Below are 15820 nucleotides of genomic sequence, written 5' to 3'. Positions count from 1 at the left end.
AAAGGGAAAGTCATTACTGAACTCATTCTATGAAGCCAGTATAATTCTCATCCCAAAAGCAGATAGGGACTCATCAAAGAAAAAGAACTATAGACCCATCTCTTTGATGAACACTGATGCAAAACTTCTCAATAATTTTTTTGCCAACTGAATTCAACAACTAACCGAAAAAATAATACATTATGATCAAATGGGATTTATTCCAGGGATGCAAAGCTGGTTTAAGATATGTAAGCTCATTAATGTAATTCAACAGGTCAACAGAAGCAAGGACAAGGACTACATGATCATCTCAATAGATGCAGAAAAAGCATCTGACAAGATTCAACATCCCTTTAAGATAAAAATTCTGGAGAAGCTTGGAATCCATGGAACTTTCCTCAATATGATAAAAGTTGTATATGGCAGGCCTATATCCAGCTTTATACTTAATGGTGAAGTTAAAATCATTTCCTCTAAAATCAGGAATGAGACAAGGATGACTGCTCTCTCTGCTCCTCTTCAATATAGTACTGGAATTCCCAGCAAGAGCAATAAGGCAAAAGAGAAAAACCATAAAGGGGATTCAAATAGGAAAAGAAGAAGGAAACGATCCCTCTTTGAAGATGACACGATCCTGTATTTAAAGAACCCTACAGATTTCTCTCCCAAGTTACTCGAGCTCATATGAAACTTGGCAAAATAGCAGGATATAAAATTAACACACAAAACCCAGTAGCTCCTCTGTATGCCAACAATGAGAAGACTAAGACTGAAATGAGGAAAGCAACTCTATTTGTAATAGTCTCAAAAAAATCCTAAGAATTAACCAAAAATAGGAAAGACTTCTATTATGAAACTTTAAAAATTTGAAAAAAGTAATTGAAACAGATTTAAGGAAATGGAAAAAAAAAACCTTCCATGCCGCAGGATTGGAAGGATTAACATGGTAAAAATGGCAACACTGCTCAAAGCAATTTACAAACTCAATGCAATACCCATAAAAATCCCAACATCATTCTTCAAAGATATAGAGAAAGCAATTCAAAAATTCATATGGAAAAATAAAAGACCCTGAATAGCAAAAACAATCCTTAGCAGGAAGAAAAGTATTGGAGGAATATCAATATCAAACTTTAAACTCTATTACAAAGCCATAGTAATAAAAACAGCTTGGTACTGGCACAAGAATAGGCCTGAGGACCAATGGAACAGAACAGATGACCCAGAGATGAAACCACAGACCTACAGCCACCTAATATTTGATAAGGGGACCAAAAAAACAGGATGGAAGAAAAGACAGCCTCTTTAACAGATGGTGCTGGTGAGATTGGTTATACCCATGCAGAAAACTGAAGCTAGATCCTTATATATCACCTAATACCAGAATCAGTTCTAAATGGATCAAAGACTTCCATGTAAGGCCAGATACCATGCAAATATTACAGGAAGGGGTAGGGGAAACACTAGGGCTCCTAGGCATGGGTCAAAACTTCCTAACTGAAGATCCAGAATTTTAACAAATCAAAGGACTGGATAAATGGGATTGCATCCAACTGAGGACTTTCTGCATGGCAAAGGACATTGCTAGCAAGCTAAATAGAAATCCCACAGAATGGGAAAATATTTTAACTAGCTATACCTCAGACAAGGGCCTCATATCTAAAATATACTTAGAGGGGCTGGGAATGTGGTTTAGTGATAGAGTGCTTGCTTAGCATGCAAGAAGCCTTGGGTTTGATTCCTCAGTACCACATAAACAGAAAAAACTAGAAATGGCATGGTGGCTTGAGAGGTAGAATGCTAGCCTTGAACAAAAGAAGCTCAGGGACAGTGCTCAGGCCCTGATTTTAAGCCACAGGACTAGCAAATAAAATAAAATAAAATAAAATAAAATAAAAAAGAATACACACACACACACACACACACACACACACACACAGAGCTCAGAAAATAACCCCCTATCCCAAATAACCCCTCAAAGAAACAACACCTCAGTTAGTAAATGGACTAAAGACTTGGAGACTTCACAGAAGAACTAAGAAGCTGGGTGCTGGTGGCTCAGGCATGTAATCTAGTTACTCAGGAGGATTGTGGTTCAAAGCCAGTCCGGGTAGGAAAGTCTGTGAGACTCTTGTTTCCAATTACCCACCAGAAAACCAGAAGTGGCGTTGTGGCTTACCTTGAGCTGAAGACCTTAGAGACAGCACCCAGGCCCAAAGTTCAAGACCCACAGACGACAAAAAAAAAAAAAAAATCATCTAACGACACATTTCTTAGAACATGTTCTCCTTGATAAGAGGTTGTGTATGTTTTAGGGTCAAGTCTGAAACATCTAGATACTCAGGAGCATCTAGATGCTCATGAAACTATATCACTGTCACAAATATATTTACAGAGGTACCTACATCCTCTAGAGCTGATGTTTCATTGGAATGACTTTTCTTATCCTCCAATTAAACTCTCCTTAAATTAAGTTCAATGCAACATCTCCACTAATGATTAAATGGTGTATTTGCTATTTGTTTAAAACAAAAAGCAAATAGGAGTGGCTTTGCCTTGCCAGGGCCAAATTCCAGCAGCTCAGCAAGGCGTTTAAGGTTCTCCTTATCTATGTCACACCTATCTGTGGTCATCTACTTCCACTATGTGATACCAATGACTTCACACTGCCAGAATGTCAACATCAGCAACAGGGGAATCTCTACTTCTTAAACTACCACATTCCTACTCTTTACAGCTTATTTGCCCACCAGGGCTTTTTCAACCTCAAATCCCTTTCAGGTGGGCCTATGCTCTCTTATGTACATTTACAACAGCTGGCTTATTTCTCTACTGGCTCATTGCACTGAACTACAAGATTCTCTTGGGTAAAGATCAAGTTTTACTTATGTTTGTACCTTCATCAAGGAGCAAGAGTTGCACATGGTAGTTATCCAGTAAATACTTGCTAAATTAGGGATCAAGTATTATAGTGAAGCTATACATTACATTCAAGCAATGCTATCAGTAATTTCCTGCCTTCAGATTTTGAATACCACATCCAACTCTCCAGGTTCTCAAGCTTTCAGAATCAGACTGAAAACACACTACTGCTTCTCCTGGTTCTCAGGATTTTAGACTAAAACTGGAACAAGAATGATGAGTTCTCTGTGTCTCCAGATTCTACTAAAGAACTTAGAGGGGCTGGGAAGGTGGCTCAGTGGTAGAGCGCTTGCCTTGCATGCATGAGGCCCTGGGTTCGATTCCTCAGAACCACATAAACAAAAAAGAAAAAAGCCGGAAGTGGCGCTGTGGCTCAAGTGGTAGAGCGCTAGCCTTGAGCTAAAGGGCGGAGGGACAGCGCCCAGGCCCAGAGTTCAGGCCCCATGACTGGACCCCCCCCCCACCAAAAAAAAAAAAAAAAGGAAAAGAAAAAAACAGAAGAGGTCTATTTAGTGGGTCCATCTGTGTGGACTCTATGGCGAAGAAATGGACAGAGAACCGGTCACGTTCATAAGGAGCCAAATGTATGGTAGTCAATTTTCTATTTTGCTCATTACAGTCATTTTCAAACAGAATGTTCTGTGATTTTATTTTGCATACAAATACCCTACTGCAATACAGAATAATTTAAAGGTACCTTAGGTTAGAACTATTTTGTGGCCTAACTTCCCCCCTCATTTTCTTTTTTTATTTTTGGGTCCGGTCATGGGGCCTGAACTCTGGGCCTGGGCGCTGTCCCTCAGTTCTTCAGCTCCAGGCTAGCACTCTACCACTTGAGCCACAGCACCACTTCCTGCTTTTTTCTTCTTGCTTATGTGGTGCTAAGGAGTCGAATCCAGGGCCTCAAGCATGCAAGGCAAGCACTCTACCACTAAGCCATCTTCCCAGCCCCCCCCTCAATTTCTTATATTCTCTCCTTATTTGCTCTTTGCCTTGACCCCTGTATTTACCATTTAAAAATTATAATTATTCCATTTTATTGAATATATATATATATATAAATATGTATACACAAACATTTTTTAGTGCTGGTCTGTGTCTTGAACTCAGGACATGGGCACTGTCTCTGCTTTTTTCCCACTTCTGAATATTTTGCTGGTTAACTGAAGATAAGAGTTTTAGGACTTTCCTCCCTTCGAACTTTGAATCTCAGATCTTAGCATCCTGATTAGTTAGGATAACAGGTGTGAGCCACCTTGTGTGGCTACTGCACAATTTTTTTTTATATCTTTAGGAGCCAAAGTGGAATAGTAGATAGAATAAATACAATTGGGAAGCTCCTGTAAACTAACTTACAAAATCAACAATAGCACAGACTTAGTAATCATAAACTTTCTTCTATATCTAGAGAAAGAAACATGTTACTTTTCACCCCCAAATTTAGTCAGATGCCTGAATACAATTTTCTCAGCCTAAATGTCTTAAATGTTTTCTGAAGATTCATTAAATGAATTACTTATTTTCACAGTATCATTCAGCAGAACAGAGCTAGTAACTCTGAGAAAAAACACTTTAAAAAATTCTGTGCACATTTAATGATAATGACTAATCTTTCCAAAGTCTAACCAGCTATTTTGAGGCATACATGAACTGCCTGTAGCTGCCTTTGGGGCACTGTAGAAAGGTTCAGGAACAAGGCTTCTTTCTAACACAGTGCCAGAGGCTACATATAAGTCCAACAAATAAATTTAGATCAAATGTTACCACTTAATTTGTGAAGAACTTAGAAAATCTAACAAAGCAATCTTTTTCCTCTTTTATTTTCCCCTTCCTTTAACCATGTTCTTACATATCTAACAAAAGTTAAATGTGTTCTCACCAAAATATATATGATTTGTTTAACCTTTCATAGTGAATAAAACCCTTTATTTGGCCACATAAAATGTAATTCTACAGGCTCTTTGATACCTCATGATAGACTTATGTATCAAAGGTACTATTTCAAGAGTTAAAAAAGAGGAAAAGTAATGTTATTTAAACTGGGGTGGGATGGGAATCCCCAATAATCTTATTAGGCATAAGCTGGGTATATAGCATATATGTATGCGTATAGATCCTGAGTTTGATCCCCAGCATCATGAAACAGACAAAAACAGCAAAAAAAGGAAAATAAATCAGCCAGTGAAGTGAAACATGTGTTGCTCACCAACCCTTAGCTGTCCCAGGTGATGTGTCTAGGAAGCTCTAGATTCAATCAGGGATAAAAGGAACTCAGGACACCCCAAAATGAGCTCAAAATCTTTGCTTCACAAGACCAGCTACTTCTGTATTCAGCATTAGTAGAGTTTGGTATTTATTACCCTTCTTGTGCCTTAACTTTACCAGCATGGCAGTCTAGACTCTATCTCATCCAAATAGCATTCTAACAATTTCACTTCCTACTTGCAAAATATATCTGCTTTCCTCCCATGATGCCTGTTTTGATTAAGGGTCAAATTTCTTCTTTGCACCATATTAATCTACTCCCACCAGAGATTTGTCCAGATGAGACTGTTAGACCAATCTTATCTCAAATGCAAATCCACCGCTTAATTTTCCAGCTTCCACCTCTTTAGTGGCTACTGTCAGCAAACAAATCTGTATTTCTTAAGTGTGGCTTTCCTGCATGGCACTTTCCAGCTTAGTCTTGTTGGCTGTCTCTGTACTTGACAACCAACTCTCCAGAAACATTGTACTGTTTGTTTGCTGCTACCTGAGACTATGATGCTGCTTGATAGCTTAAGTCTACTCTCAGCTTTCTGATTCTACACAGATGCTTACTTCTATCCCAGCACATAACAAAGTCTGCAAAAGCTGCCTCCATAGCTGTGTCCTATACAAGGTGATGAAATCGTGATGGCAGATGCTTTGCTAAACCCAAAGCTTTCATCTTTCTGTCTTTAGGACCTGGTAGAGCATTGAACAAAATAAGATTCAGAAGTTTCTAGAAGCACATCTAAGTAATGGAGTCTGCCTGGATTTTGGCTGGGGATATGAAATGGGGAAAATAAGAAAAATTCATAAAAAAGGTCAGGATTAAACAGACTCTTGAAGAAAAGACAGACACTCTGGAAAAGGGCGACAAAGGACATGGCAGACAGAATAGTACTTGCAAAGGCCTGGAGGCCCATAAGGACATGGCATGAAATAAAGTGCAAGTGACCAGGGAGAGGGCAAGATCAAACTGGAAAATGGAAAAGCAGAGGGATCTACAAAAATGTGGCCTATATGTGGATCTTAGAAGATAATCCCAAAATATCTATTTAATCAAGGCAATTACGGGAGGTATCAACATTTTCAGGTTGGTTCAAACTGCACAGTAGTCTTTTTTTCTCTTTGAGAGTACTGGGATTTGAACTCAAGGCTCCATGTTTGCATGAACTCTACCTCTTGAGCTATACCTCCAGCCCTGTTTTCTATGTATGTGTGAGTGTGTGTGTGTGCATGCCAGTCTTGGGGCTTGGAGTGTGTGTGTGTGTGTTTGTTATGTATGTGTGTGCCAATCTTGGGGCTTTAACTCAGGGCGTGAGTGCTGTCCCTGAACATTTTTCCCTTTAGGCTAGTGCTTTACCAATCAGCCTACAGCTTTACTTCTTGGTTTTTGGTGGTTAATTACAAATAAGAATCTCACAAACTTTCTTTCATGGGCTGGCTCTAAAATCAATCCTCAGATCTCAGCCTTTTCAGTAGCTAGGATTATAGGCACAAGCCACTGTACCCTGCTGCTTGATATTTTCGATAAGAGTATTGCTTTGTGCCTGGGCCAGCCTTGACCATAATCCTCCTATTTACAATTTCCACTGTAGCTGAATCCATATCACCACTAACAGCCATTTCTGTAGAAATGGAGTTTTGCCTTTTTTCTTTGACCAAGCTGACCTAGAACTGAGACCCTTTCATCTCAACCTCCTGAGTAGATGGTATGACAGGCATAACTTTTGAAAAATTATTTTTCATAATATTCATAATGGGCCATTAAAATAGTAATTCACAAGGTTGCTGTAAAAATAAAATGTGTTAGCCTGGTGTTGACGGCTCATGTCTGCAATCCTAGCTACACAAGAGGCTGAGATCTTAGGGTTGTGATTCAAAGCCAGCCTTCCTAGGCAGGAGCCTGTGAGACTCTTATTTCCAATCAACCAGCAAGAAGCCAGAAGGGGAGCTGTGGCTCATGTGGTAGAGTGCCAGCCTTAATGAAAAAACCAAGGGACAGCACCCAGGCCTTAAGTTCAAGCCCTAGTACTGGTACAAAAAACAAATAAACAAATACATGAGCTACTTAGTAGATATAATGTACAAAGTAGTGGTACACAATGACCAATAATGTCTGAGTGTGGAGGGAAGGAGCCATCTTTGAACACCACAGGACACTGCTTTATTATTTAAGAAAGACATGTCTTATAAACAGGTTATTATATTGGGAAATATTGTCAGAAATCCTGTGCTTTACATATATGAGTTCAGGTAAGAGTGAAAAATGACTACCATATTACTTTGGATATTTTACTTATATTTAGATGATGAACTTAGCTGGAAAGAATAGACTCAAAGTAATATACCCAATTACTTTCTAAATCTGTATTAAACTCATGTCCAATTTTCTTCCTATTAGATACAGCTTTGATTTTCTGTCATGTACTACTGTCAACTTAGAATTTATTCATTTGAAAAATTTCTGCCTTACTGACTCCTGATTCATTTCTAGATGAAAGTTTATAAATGGAAGAGTCCTTAGAGGCTACCTAGTACACTGGCTTATTATTATTATTTATTTTGGTCAGTTGTGGGACTTGAACTCAGGGCCTGGACACTGCTCTTGAGCTTTTTCACTCAAGGCTAGTGCTCTACCACTTTGAGCCACAGTGCCACTTCCCACTGGCTTAGTTCTTATGAACAAAAACCCCCAGAAACACAGAAGTCGAATGACTTCTGTAGGTTATGTAATTTGTGAGGGCGACTTGTCTTTTCTTCAAACTGCTGTCACATACACTCTCTCCCAAGTCCCTGGTTCTTTAAATGTAAACTGCCTGCTGACTCTGTTTATTTTGACCATTTTCTTTTTTTGGGAGGGTAGGGGGCAGTACTGAACTCAAGGGCTTGGCTTGCTAGGTAGAAAACTCTCCCACTTGGGCCACACTCCAAGCCTTTTTTCTTTTTGTTTTTTCCTAATAGGGTCTTCCTTTTGCCCAAGCCAGCCTGAGCCTCCATCTTTCCATCTACTCTCCCAGTGTAGCTGTGAAAACAGGCTTGCACAATGCCCAGGGATTATTGGTTGATGTGAGTGTGGTAGGCCTCCTAGAAGGTAAAGATTGGGAAAATTAAAGTGACAAACTATCTTCTAGATTGTGACGAAAAATGATCAGTTTGCAATTACTTGCATACTTTGTAGGTTCTTGTAACAATTACATACTTAGTAATAGGTATCTGTCAAAAATGCCACCAGTATCCTTAGTGTTTATATCCTTTATCTTCCAAAGCTAACATCACTTACAAAAAATCAAGTTCTCCCAATTGTTTCTTTTCATTACATAGCCAGGTTGCATATGATCACACCTGATGCCGTTCTCAAATTTATAGAATGGTTACACTTTAGGCAAGTTTCTGAAAATGAGATGTATGTAGTTCATGAGAGGTTTACACTTCTTACTCTGAGACCTACTCTTTACGGAGGCACAGTCTCAATCTGTAGCTCCTTTAGGGAGCGCTCAAGCAAACCTTCCACTTGGAAGCCGCTTGTTACTGACGGCTAGCTGCATTCTCAAGTCTTCCCCTCCTCGAACGAAGTTTTAAGCGTGCAACACGCCGGTCCTAACTTCAACCCGCAACGTTCACTTCCATCCTTCCACACCGTGGACACATGACACAAATCAATGCGTCCTGAATGAACCAAGGCATCAGCTTTGGGGACATGTCAGAGGATCTGAACCGCTACCGTGGCCAGAGGAAGGGTAAGTCCTCCGCTCCTCCCCACGAGGTTTCGGAGGAACACGCTAGTGGGGCCGGGGCTGGCGTTTCGGTGGCGGAACCGGATCCCCTCCCCAGCGGCCGGATACTATCCGTGGCTCCGCAACTCCAGAGGACTTGGCGAGTCCAAGCCCGAGCCCTCGGCCCTCCCGACCCCCGCCGCTCGCAGGGTCACCTGTAGTTGTAGGAGTTGAAATGCTTGCTCTCTCTCAGCATTGCCCGGTACAGGTCTAACACTTGTGCGCGACTGGAGGCTGCCATTTTGGAAGGGGAGGGAGGAGGGAGGGAGAAAGGAAACCAACCCTGAACCCAACCTCCAAAACAAAAACAAACGGGTCCTCTTTGCGTGGGTCCCGGGTTTAAGCCAATAGAAATTTCGACCTATTGCAAAACCACGCATGAAATGCAGCGGGGCAGTCTGGGCTTCCTGGCCTGGGGGTACCGGGCCTAGATGTCCCACAGCCACCGTCCGCTGACGTCCGCTGACGGCGGGCTGCGGCCCTCCACGCTGGAGAGGCGGGAGCAGGCAGGGCCGCGGGCAGCTAAGCCAGCGCGGGGAGGCGCCCGCCCTCCCGCCCGCTCCACGGGGACGCCCCGGGCTCACGTGGGAAGCCTCAGCGGTGGCCTATCTGGGCCTTGGGGCGAATAGCCTCCGGTCTCCTCAGCCGGGGTGCCTCGCCCCTGGAGGATAAAGGTCTGAGCCGAGTACGGAAGGAAAACGAAGACAGCCCGGGGGGCGTGACGCGAACCTCGGTCGCCCGCTCGAAGGCCTGGACTGCGTTGCTGGGGTTACCGAGCGCGCGCCGCCACGACGCCCCGCCCCCGGCAGCTGTTTGCTGCCCTCATCGCTGCCTGAAAAGCCGGGAACGCTGTGAAGGAAAGTTCACCTTCTTTGAGCCTCGTCGGCGAATTGAGGTTTTAAGTTGTTTTTTTCCTGGCTGTGGTGGCGGTGTGAGAGGCCGGGAAACGGCCTTTCCATGTCCCCCTTGAGTTGCGGCTTCGCTCAGGGCAGCCACATCAGGGGCATTTGGGCGTAGGACCCGCCGTCTGGTAAGATGGCTGCGCCCAGACTCCACGGGAAACTTGTGAAGTGACGGGCCAAGCTTCCTGTGGGTGTGGGCGAGCGAGCTTGCGGCGACTTAGAGCTTGCGAGAGCGCGAGTCCGGGCTTCGCAGGCGCGCAGGGGGTGAGTGCTGGCTTCGCTGCAGGTCGGGGCTGTGGGGCGGTGTTCATTGGACGGAAAGGCTCCCGTTCCCGGTGTGTGTCTCGGGCTGTGGCGCTTTCTCCTTCGCGGCCCGAGTCCCCAGAATGTCATAGGCTAAGTAAATGCACCTCATAGACGGGAATCCTGAGATGGAGACACCAGGATTTCGTGGGTAGCTTTTAGGGGTGCCGGGGCCCTTTGGGGCCTGCTCAGAAGTAAGGCAAGAAACTAATGGAATTTGCGCTTCCAGGCTGTTCTCAGAAGACTTCAACTTTTCCGATTCACCTAGTTCAAGTGGCAAAGATTCTTGTTCTGATTCTAGAGCTTCATAGAAGCGTCGTCTACTTTTCTATCCTGTATTTGGAAGATGCTTCTGTTCTTTTTGGAATATTACTTTATGCCATCCACATGGGGGAAGAGCTATCACTTTGCATCGCAAAACATATCGGAGTAATTTTGTATGTAGATGCCAAATTGCATTTAGTGCTACTCATTTTTAATACGACATAGTTTTGCCTTTTACTGAAGCAGTTTCTTATTTTCAGAAACTTTAAGGGCACTTCTCTGACCCTAACATACTTTGTGTACTTGCCATCTGTTGTCCTTTCATCCAATTTCATGATGTGTGATGATGGTTGTGAAAGGTATTTGACGTATCTTTTGTACAGATCGATTAGAATCTACTATCGGATTTTTTTCAGGGACCTCTCCAACTTTTGAGTTTCAAAGTAGATAAAAGGGTAGCAAGAAGGATCAGTCTTGCTGTCAGTCAGGTTTCTCGAGAAAAACAATATTTTGACACTCAAAATTTCTCGAAGGATCAAAAATCAAGGTAGTTGTAAATAGTTATTTACAGTAAGATCCAGAGCTGTGGTCTCTTGAGTTTGATAATTGGAATTATGTGGCACCTGGTAATACCATATAATACAAATTATAATTAGACAAAGCTATCAGAGGGAAAAGGAAAAATGAAAAGTTTTGGTTGGTTTAAAAGTAGTGCTAGTTACATTTCATTGTTTTTCTTATTTTATCTTGAAAAGTGTAATTAAGGTGATCCCTGTAAACAAGTGTTTATGCCCAATTATAAAGGCATTTAGTCATTAACCTTTGCAAATAATGTAATTATATGACTATACTTTGTCTTAGTCAAATACAATTTTCCGAATAAAAATACAAGTTTAAAATTGTTTGTGTAGCCTACTCATCTATTAGTGCAAGGAATGGGTCTGGTTAGGAAAGTGATAGCTGCCGCGTGTTAAAAATTGCAGGAGGGCATGATTTGGATTCGGTACCTGCAAGGGGTCCAGTAGATTATACCAGTATAGAGTTTCATCATAGTAACTAAACACTGGTTAGTTGCAGGAGACCCTGTAACCAGTTCACTTTTTGACTGGCTGATTTAACACTTTTTCTATGCTCTGCTTAAATTTTTCTTTACATGTTGTCAGATCACAGTGTTGGTTAGAATTTTCAGAACATCATTTGGTTCTGAGTTGCCTGATTTTTAGGTAGTTTTATTTTTCTTAGCACAGATACACTGCTACCTTTATGTAGCCTAAAGAATTTCTCTTGTAGTACCAGTTAATGCTAATCTGCCTTCAAAAAGTTACCTTACTTTATTTGAAGTGGTTTACCAGTGTGTTGGATAGCACTATCTTGAAAGACTAATAAAAAATACCATTCCAAGGCCAAATCACATTTTTTTCTGCATTTCATTGCAGAGGTGATTTTTTTTTCTTTTAACCAATAACTGCATTTGAGATTTTGAGTAGAATTGGACTAGAAGCTGAGAATGGACCTTACGCAGATCTTTTCATATGCATTCTATTCTGGGCCAAAGTTTTTCTTAGAGAGTAAAACACAGGATACCTACTTAATATAATAGGTCTGGAAATTTCCTTAATATTCAATGTCTGTAGTTATGAATATTTAGTTATTTGTCTGTGCACAGTCAGATATTACCTTGTGTTAAAATTAGGATTATTTGTGAATACTTAATTCTTCATGAGGACATATTTTACTTAAAACAAACTCTACACAGCCATTTACTGTCCTTATTCTTAAATATCAAACTGTGTAAAGAAACTCTTGCATGGAAGAAGAAACTCATTACTTAGAAATTATTCTTTTCTATACATGGATCTAAATGTTAATTACAAATGCTTTTCATTTGTTTCTTATTTGATCCTTCCTTTTTTTTGTTGTTGTTGTTGCTAGTCCTGGGGCTTGAACTCAGGGCCTGGGTGTTGTCCCTGAGCTTTTTTGGCTCAAGGATAGCATTGTGGCCCCAGCTATATTTCTGGCTTTTTTTTTTTTTTTTTGTAATTGAAGAATCTCACTGGTTTTCCTGCCCTGTCTGGCTTTGAACCATGATCCTCAGATGTCAGCCTTCTGAGTAGCTAGGATTACAGGCATGAGCCACCAGTGCCCAGCATTTGATCATTCATTTTAATAGAGTCTGAAACTGGATAGAGATCAAATCACTGATTTGTGCAGATAAGCAAACTAGAACTCCTTTCCCACGTCATTCTGTAAAATTTATCCACTGATATGTGACTTATATAAGAAGACAAGAGTTACACAGATGAGAGAACTGTAGGGGAGTAAATAAAATGGTACTTTATTTTTCAAAGGCATATTATTTCCAAATGCTAGAGGACAACAAAAGAAGGATGTTCTACTAGGACTAAGGGAAGACTTTCCATGATAGAATATAGTTTTACAGTGAGTAGTAAGAGATAGATGATGAATTTGGTAAATTAATAGATTACAGTTTCTATTTATTGTATGAAAGTATCAAATAATAATGCAATCTAATTAGACAACGCTCAAGTGAGTTGGACGGAAGGAGGAGGGAAAGGCAGGACCACCAGAAAACAAAAATGGTCAGTCCTGTATCAGCTTCATTTTTATGTTGGTTCCTTTCTTTGGAATAAGTTTTCCCCTATGCACTAGATAAGACATAATGCAAGTCGAACTTAATATTTGACTTGTTAAATTGAGATTAGTTATCTGTATGTTGATACCTTTATTTCCAACCACAATTTTGAATGCTTTATTTCAAGAATAGTGAAATTTTATTTGTACATCCATAGTTGGTGTGTGTGTGTGTGTGTGTATGTGTGTGTGTGTGTGTGTGTGTGTGTGTGCACATGTGAGTGTATAACCACACTGGTACTGGGGCTTAAACTCAGGGCCCCTCTCTCTCACTTGGCTCTTGTGTTCAGGGCTGGTACTCTACCACTTAATCCTACTTATATTTCCTCTATATCTATCTATTTAAAATGTAACTGTAAAATGTAATTCTAGTCATTGACTTTGTGGTAACCTGAAAGCTGTATCAAACGTGAATCCTGTGTTCAAGGATGTTGGAGTTTAAATGCATTTATATATATAATTACATATGGAAGTGCTAGCACAAAGCTCTGCCCAGGAAGTGCTGGTTAGGTATTATGTGGTCTTGGTGCAAGAAGAGGTCATGTTCATACTTATTGCCTGGGAGAACCTAAAACAGCATGGATGTTTCAGTATTTCCTAGGTGACTAGATCCAGCTATGGTTGAGAACACTGATCTATGTGAATTAGGTGGCTTTAAGAAGTAATGTGGGGCTGGGAAGGTGGCTCAGTGGTAGAGCGCTTGCCTTGTATGCATGAGGTCCTGGGTTTGAGTCCTCAGCACCACATAAGCAAAAAAGAAAAAAAGCCGCAAGTGGCGCTGTGGCTCAAGTGGTAGAGCGCTAGCCTTGAGCTGAAGAGCTGAGGCACAGTGCCCAGGCCCAGAGTTCAAGCCCCACGACCGGAATCTCCCGCCCCCCCCCCCAAAAAAAAAAGAGGTAGTGTATGTTAAGTCAGAAGATTTAGGCTTGATCTGGGCGCAGCTCTGTCCTGAACTAGAAAGTGTCTGAGGATAAGAGGATCCTGTGGGAAGGTGATGAATCAGCACTCAAGAATGCAAGGCAGAAGCTGAGATATCTACCTAATGGTACCCATTTGTCAAAACTTGGAAGTAGGCAAGTATCATTGGCTTAGAATGTGATCTTTCTAGCTGTGCTTTTATTCTGCATCACAGAACTCTTCAGTGCCTGCTTCAGGAATTTGATCTAGTTCATTAATTTTTCTAGGATAAAATGAGTAACTTTTAGTCATACTTGATTTTTTTTTTTTGTCATGGGACTTGAACTCTGGGCCTGAACGCTGTCCTTCAGCTCTTCAGCTCAAGGCTAGTGCTCTACCACTTGAGCCACTTGGCCACTTCTGGTTTTCTGAGTGGTTTATTGGAGATAAGAGTGTCACAGAATTTCCTGCCCAGGCTGGCTTTGAACTGTGATTCTCAGATCTCAGCCTCCTGAGTAGCTAGGATTACAGGCCTGAACCACTGGAGCCTGGCCATATTTGAATTTTAATTTAGTTGGATTCTCACTTGCAAAGTTAACTAGTTTGTATAAGAAATATAAATATTCAGAGACTCTCAAATGCTGGTATTTATACTAGCTTTTTTGTGTTTTAGGAAAAGTTTGCATTTTTTTTTACTAGTATCTTTTTGAAAAGATTTGGTCCCTTTTTTACATTGCCTCTATGTATGAAAGATATTTCCTCTTGGAGTTTTCTGAGTCTCATATTTCTGTAGGAGTTCTTTTCAGATAGATCTAAGAAATTCCATTCTCATTTTAGGGAAAACTTAAGCCTTGTTTTGTTATATCTAGATATTTTGCCTCTGACTATAGTCTCCGACTTCTAGGCTGCAACAATACAATTACATATTGATTTGGGTAAAGTATATCAAATGTCTTTAGTTCTACAGGATTAATTATTTATTTACTTTTAAAGCAGTTATTTTTCCTTTTAAGGAAAACAAACCACAAGCCTTTACCAACATGATAATTCTTTCGGGATGTGACTGATAATAATGTTCCCTTACAAATCACCTGCATTCGTTCTCTTTTAGTACATAATGATTACATTTTTGTGTCATATTTGTGAATGGTTTGTTAATAAAACTAGCTATAATAGGAATGATAGCTGCTATTTATTTAGGTATGACTTTCTTTTCCAGGATCTTTGCTGGGCACAGGCCAACATCTCATTTTAGCAATTTTTCTAAAGACAAATTTAAAAGTTCTAGTTAACTTCTTGGAATAAGGAGTTATAAGTTGCCATTTCTTGTTCTGGTCAGTTGGTTGTTTACAGCAACCACAGATTTGCTGACTCTGTGTGGAATTATGTTTGAAATAATTTAAGCAATATTAGGCCAATATTTTCAGATATGCAGTCTATGTGTGTGCATTTGTGTGTGCACATGTGTGCATGTGTGTGTGTATGTGTATGTTGCTAGGGATAGAACCTAGTGGATCCTGTGTGCTGGATAAGTGCCCAACTACTGAGCTACATTCCTAGCCTGTAGGTTTGTAATGGTAAGTCAAATGATACTGTAGACTGCTTAGAAGCTAAACATGGAACTCATGATGTCTTTAGCATTACGGTGAATACTTTTATATGACTTAATTCAACTTTATTTTTTTCTCCCAGTTCTGAGGCTTGAACTCTGTTCAAGCCTGGGCTCTGGGCTCTGTTCCTGTGCTCAAGGCTAGTGCTCTACGAGCCACAGCACTACTTCTCGATTTTTTTTTTTTTGTAGGTCATGAGGCTTTAACTCTGGGTTTGGGCACTGTCCCTGTGTTCTTCAGCTCAAGGTGAGCGCTCAACTACTGC

The 15820-nt window shown here is 40.8% G+C and overlaps 2 protein-coding genes across 7 annotated transcripts in view; one reads left to right on the top strand and one right to left on the bottom strand.

Moving 5' to 3' along the window:
* The window catches only part of Lyrm4 (LYR motif containing 4), a 110501-nt gene extending 100893 nt beyond the window's left edge, over window positions 1-9608 (bottom strand). Inside the window, exons 1-2 of one of the 2 annotated variants that reach the window (XM_070024641.1) lie at window positions 9512-9608; window positions 9083-9161 (exon numbers count right to left, since the gene is read on the bottom strand). In XM_070024641.1, the coding sequence (XP_069880742.1) occupies window positions 9083-9123 (41 nt within the window). In that variant the 5' untranslated portion in view covers window positions 9124-9161; window positions 9512-9608. Of the gene's footprint in view, window positions 1-9082; window positions 9487-9511 lie in introns of those variants that run through there. The other variant, XM_070024640.1, reaches the window with a different exon arrangement.
* Window positions 8784-15820, top strand: part of Fars2 (phenylalanyl-tRNA synthetase 2, mitochondrial) — a 440323-nt gene continuing 433286 nt past the window's right edge. Inside the window, exon 1 of one of the 5 annotated variants that reach the window (XM_070024637.1) lies at window positions 8784-8891. The gene's annotated coding sequence lies outside the window, so the exon portion shown is untranslated. The other 4 variants (XM_070024636.1, XM_070024638.1, XR_011372252.1 and 1 more) reach the window with 4 other exon arrangements.

This window comes from Dipodomys merriami, unplaced genomic scaffold (assembly GCF_024711535.1).
Source record: "Dipodomys merriami isolate MVZ:Mamm:240054 unplaced genomic scaffold, mDipMer1.0.p SCAF_16, whole genome shotgun sequence".
Lineage (NCBI taxonomy): Eukaryota > Metazoa > Chordata > Mammalia > Rodentia > Heteromyidae > Dipodomys > Dipodomys merriami.
This window is presented reverse-complemented; position numbering and strand designations above follow the sequence as displayed.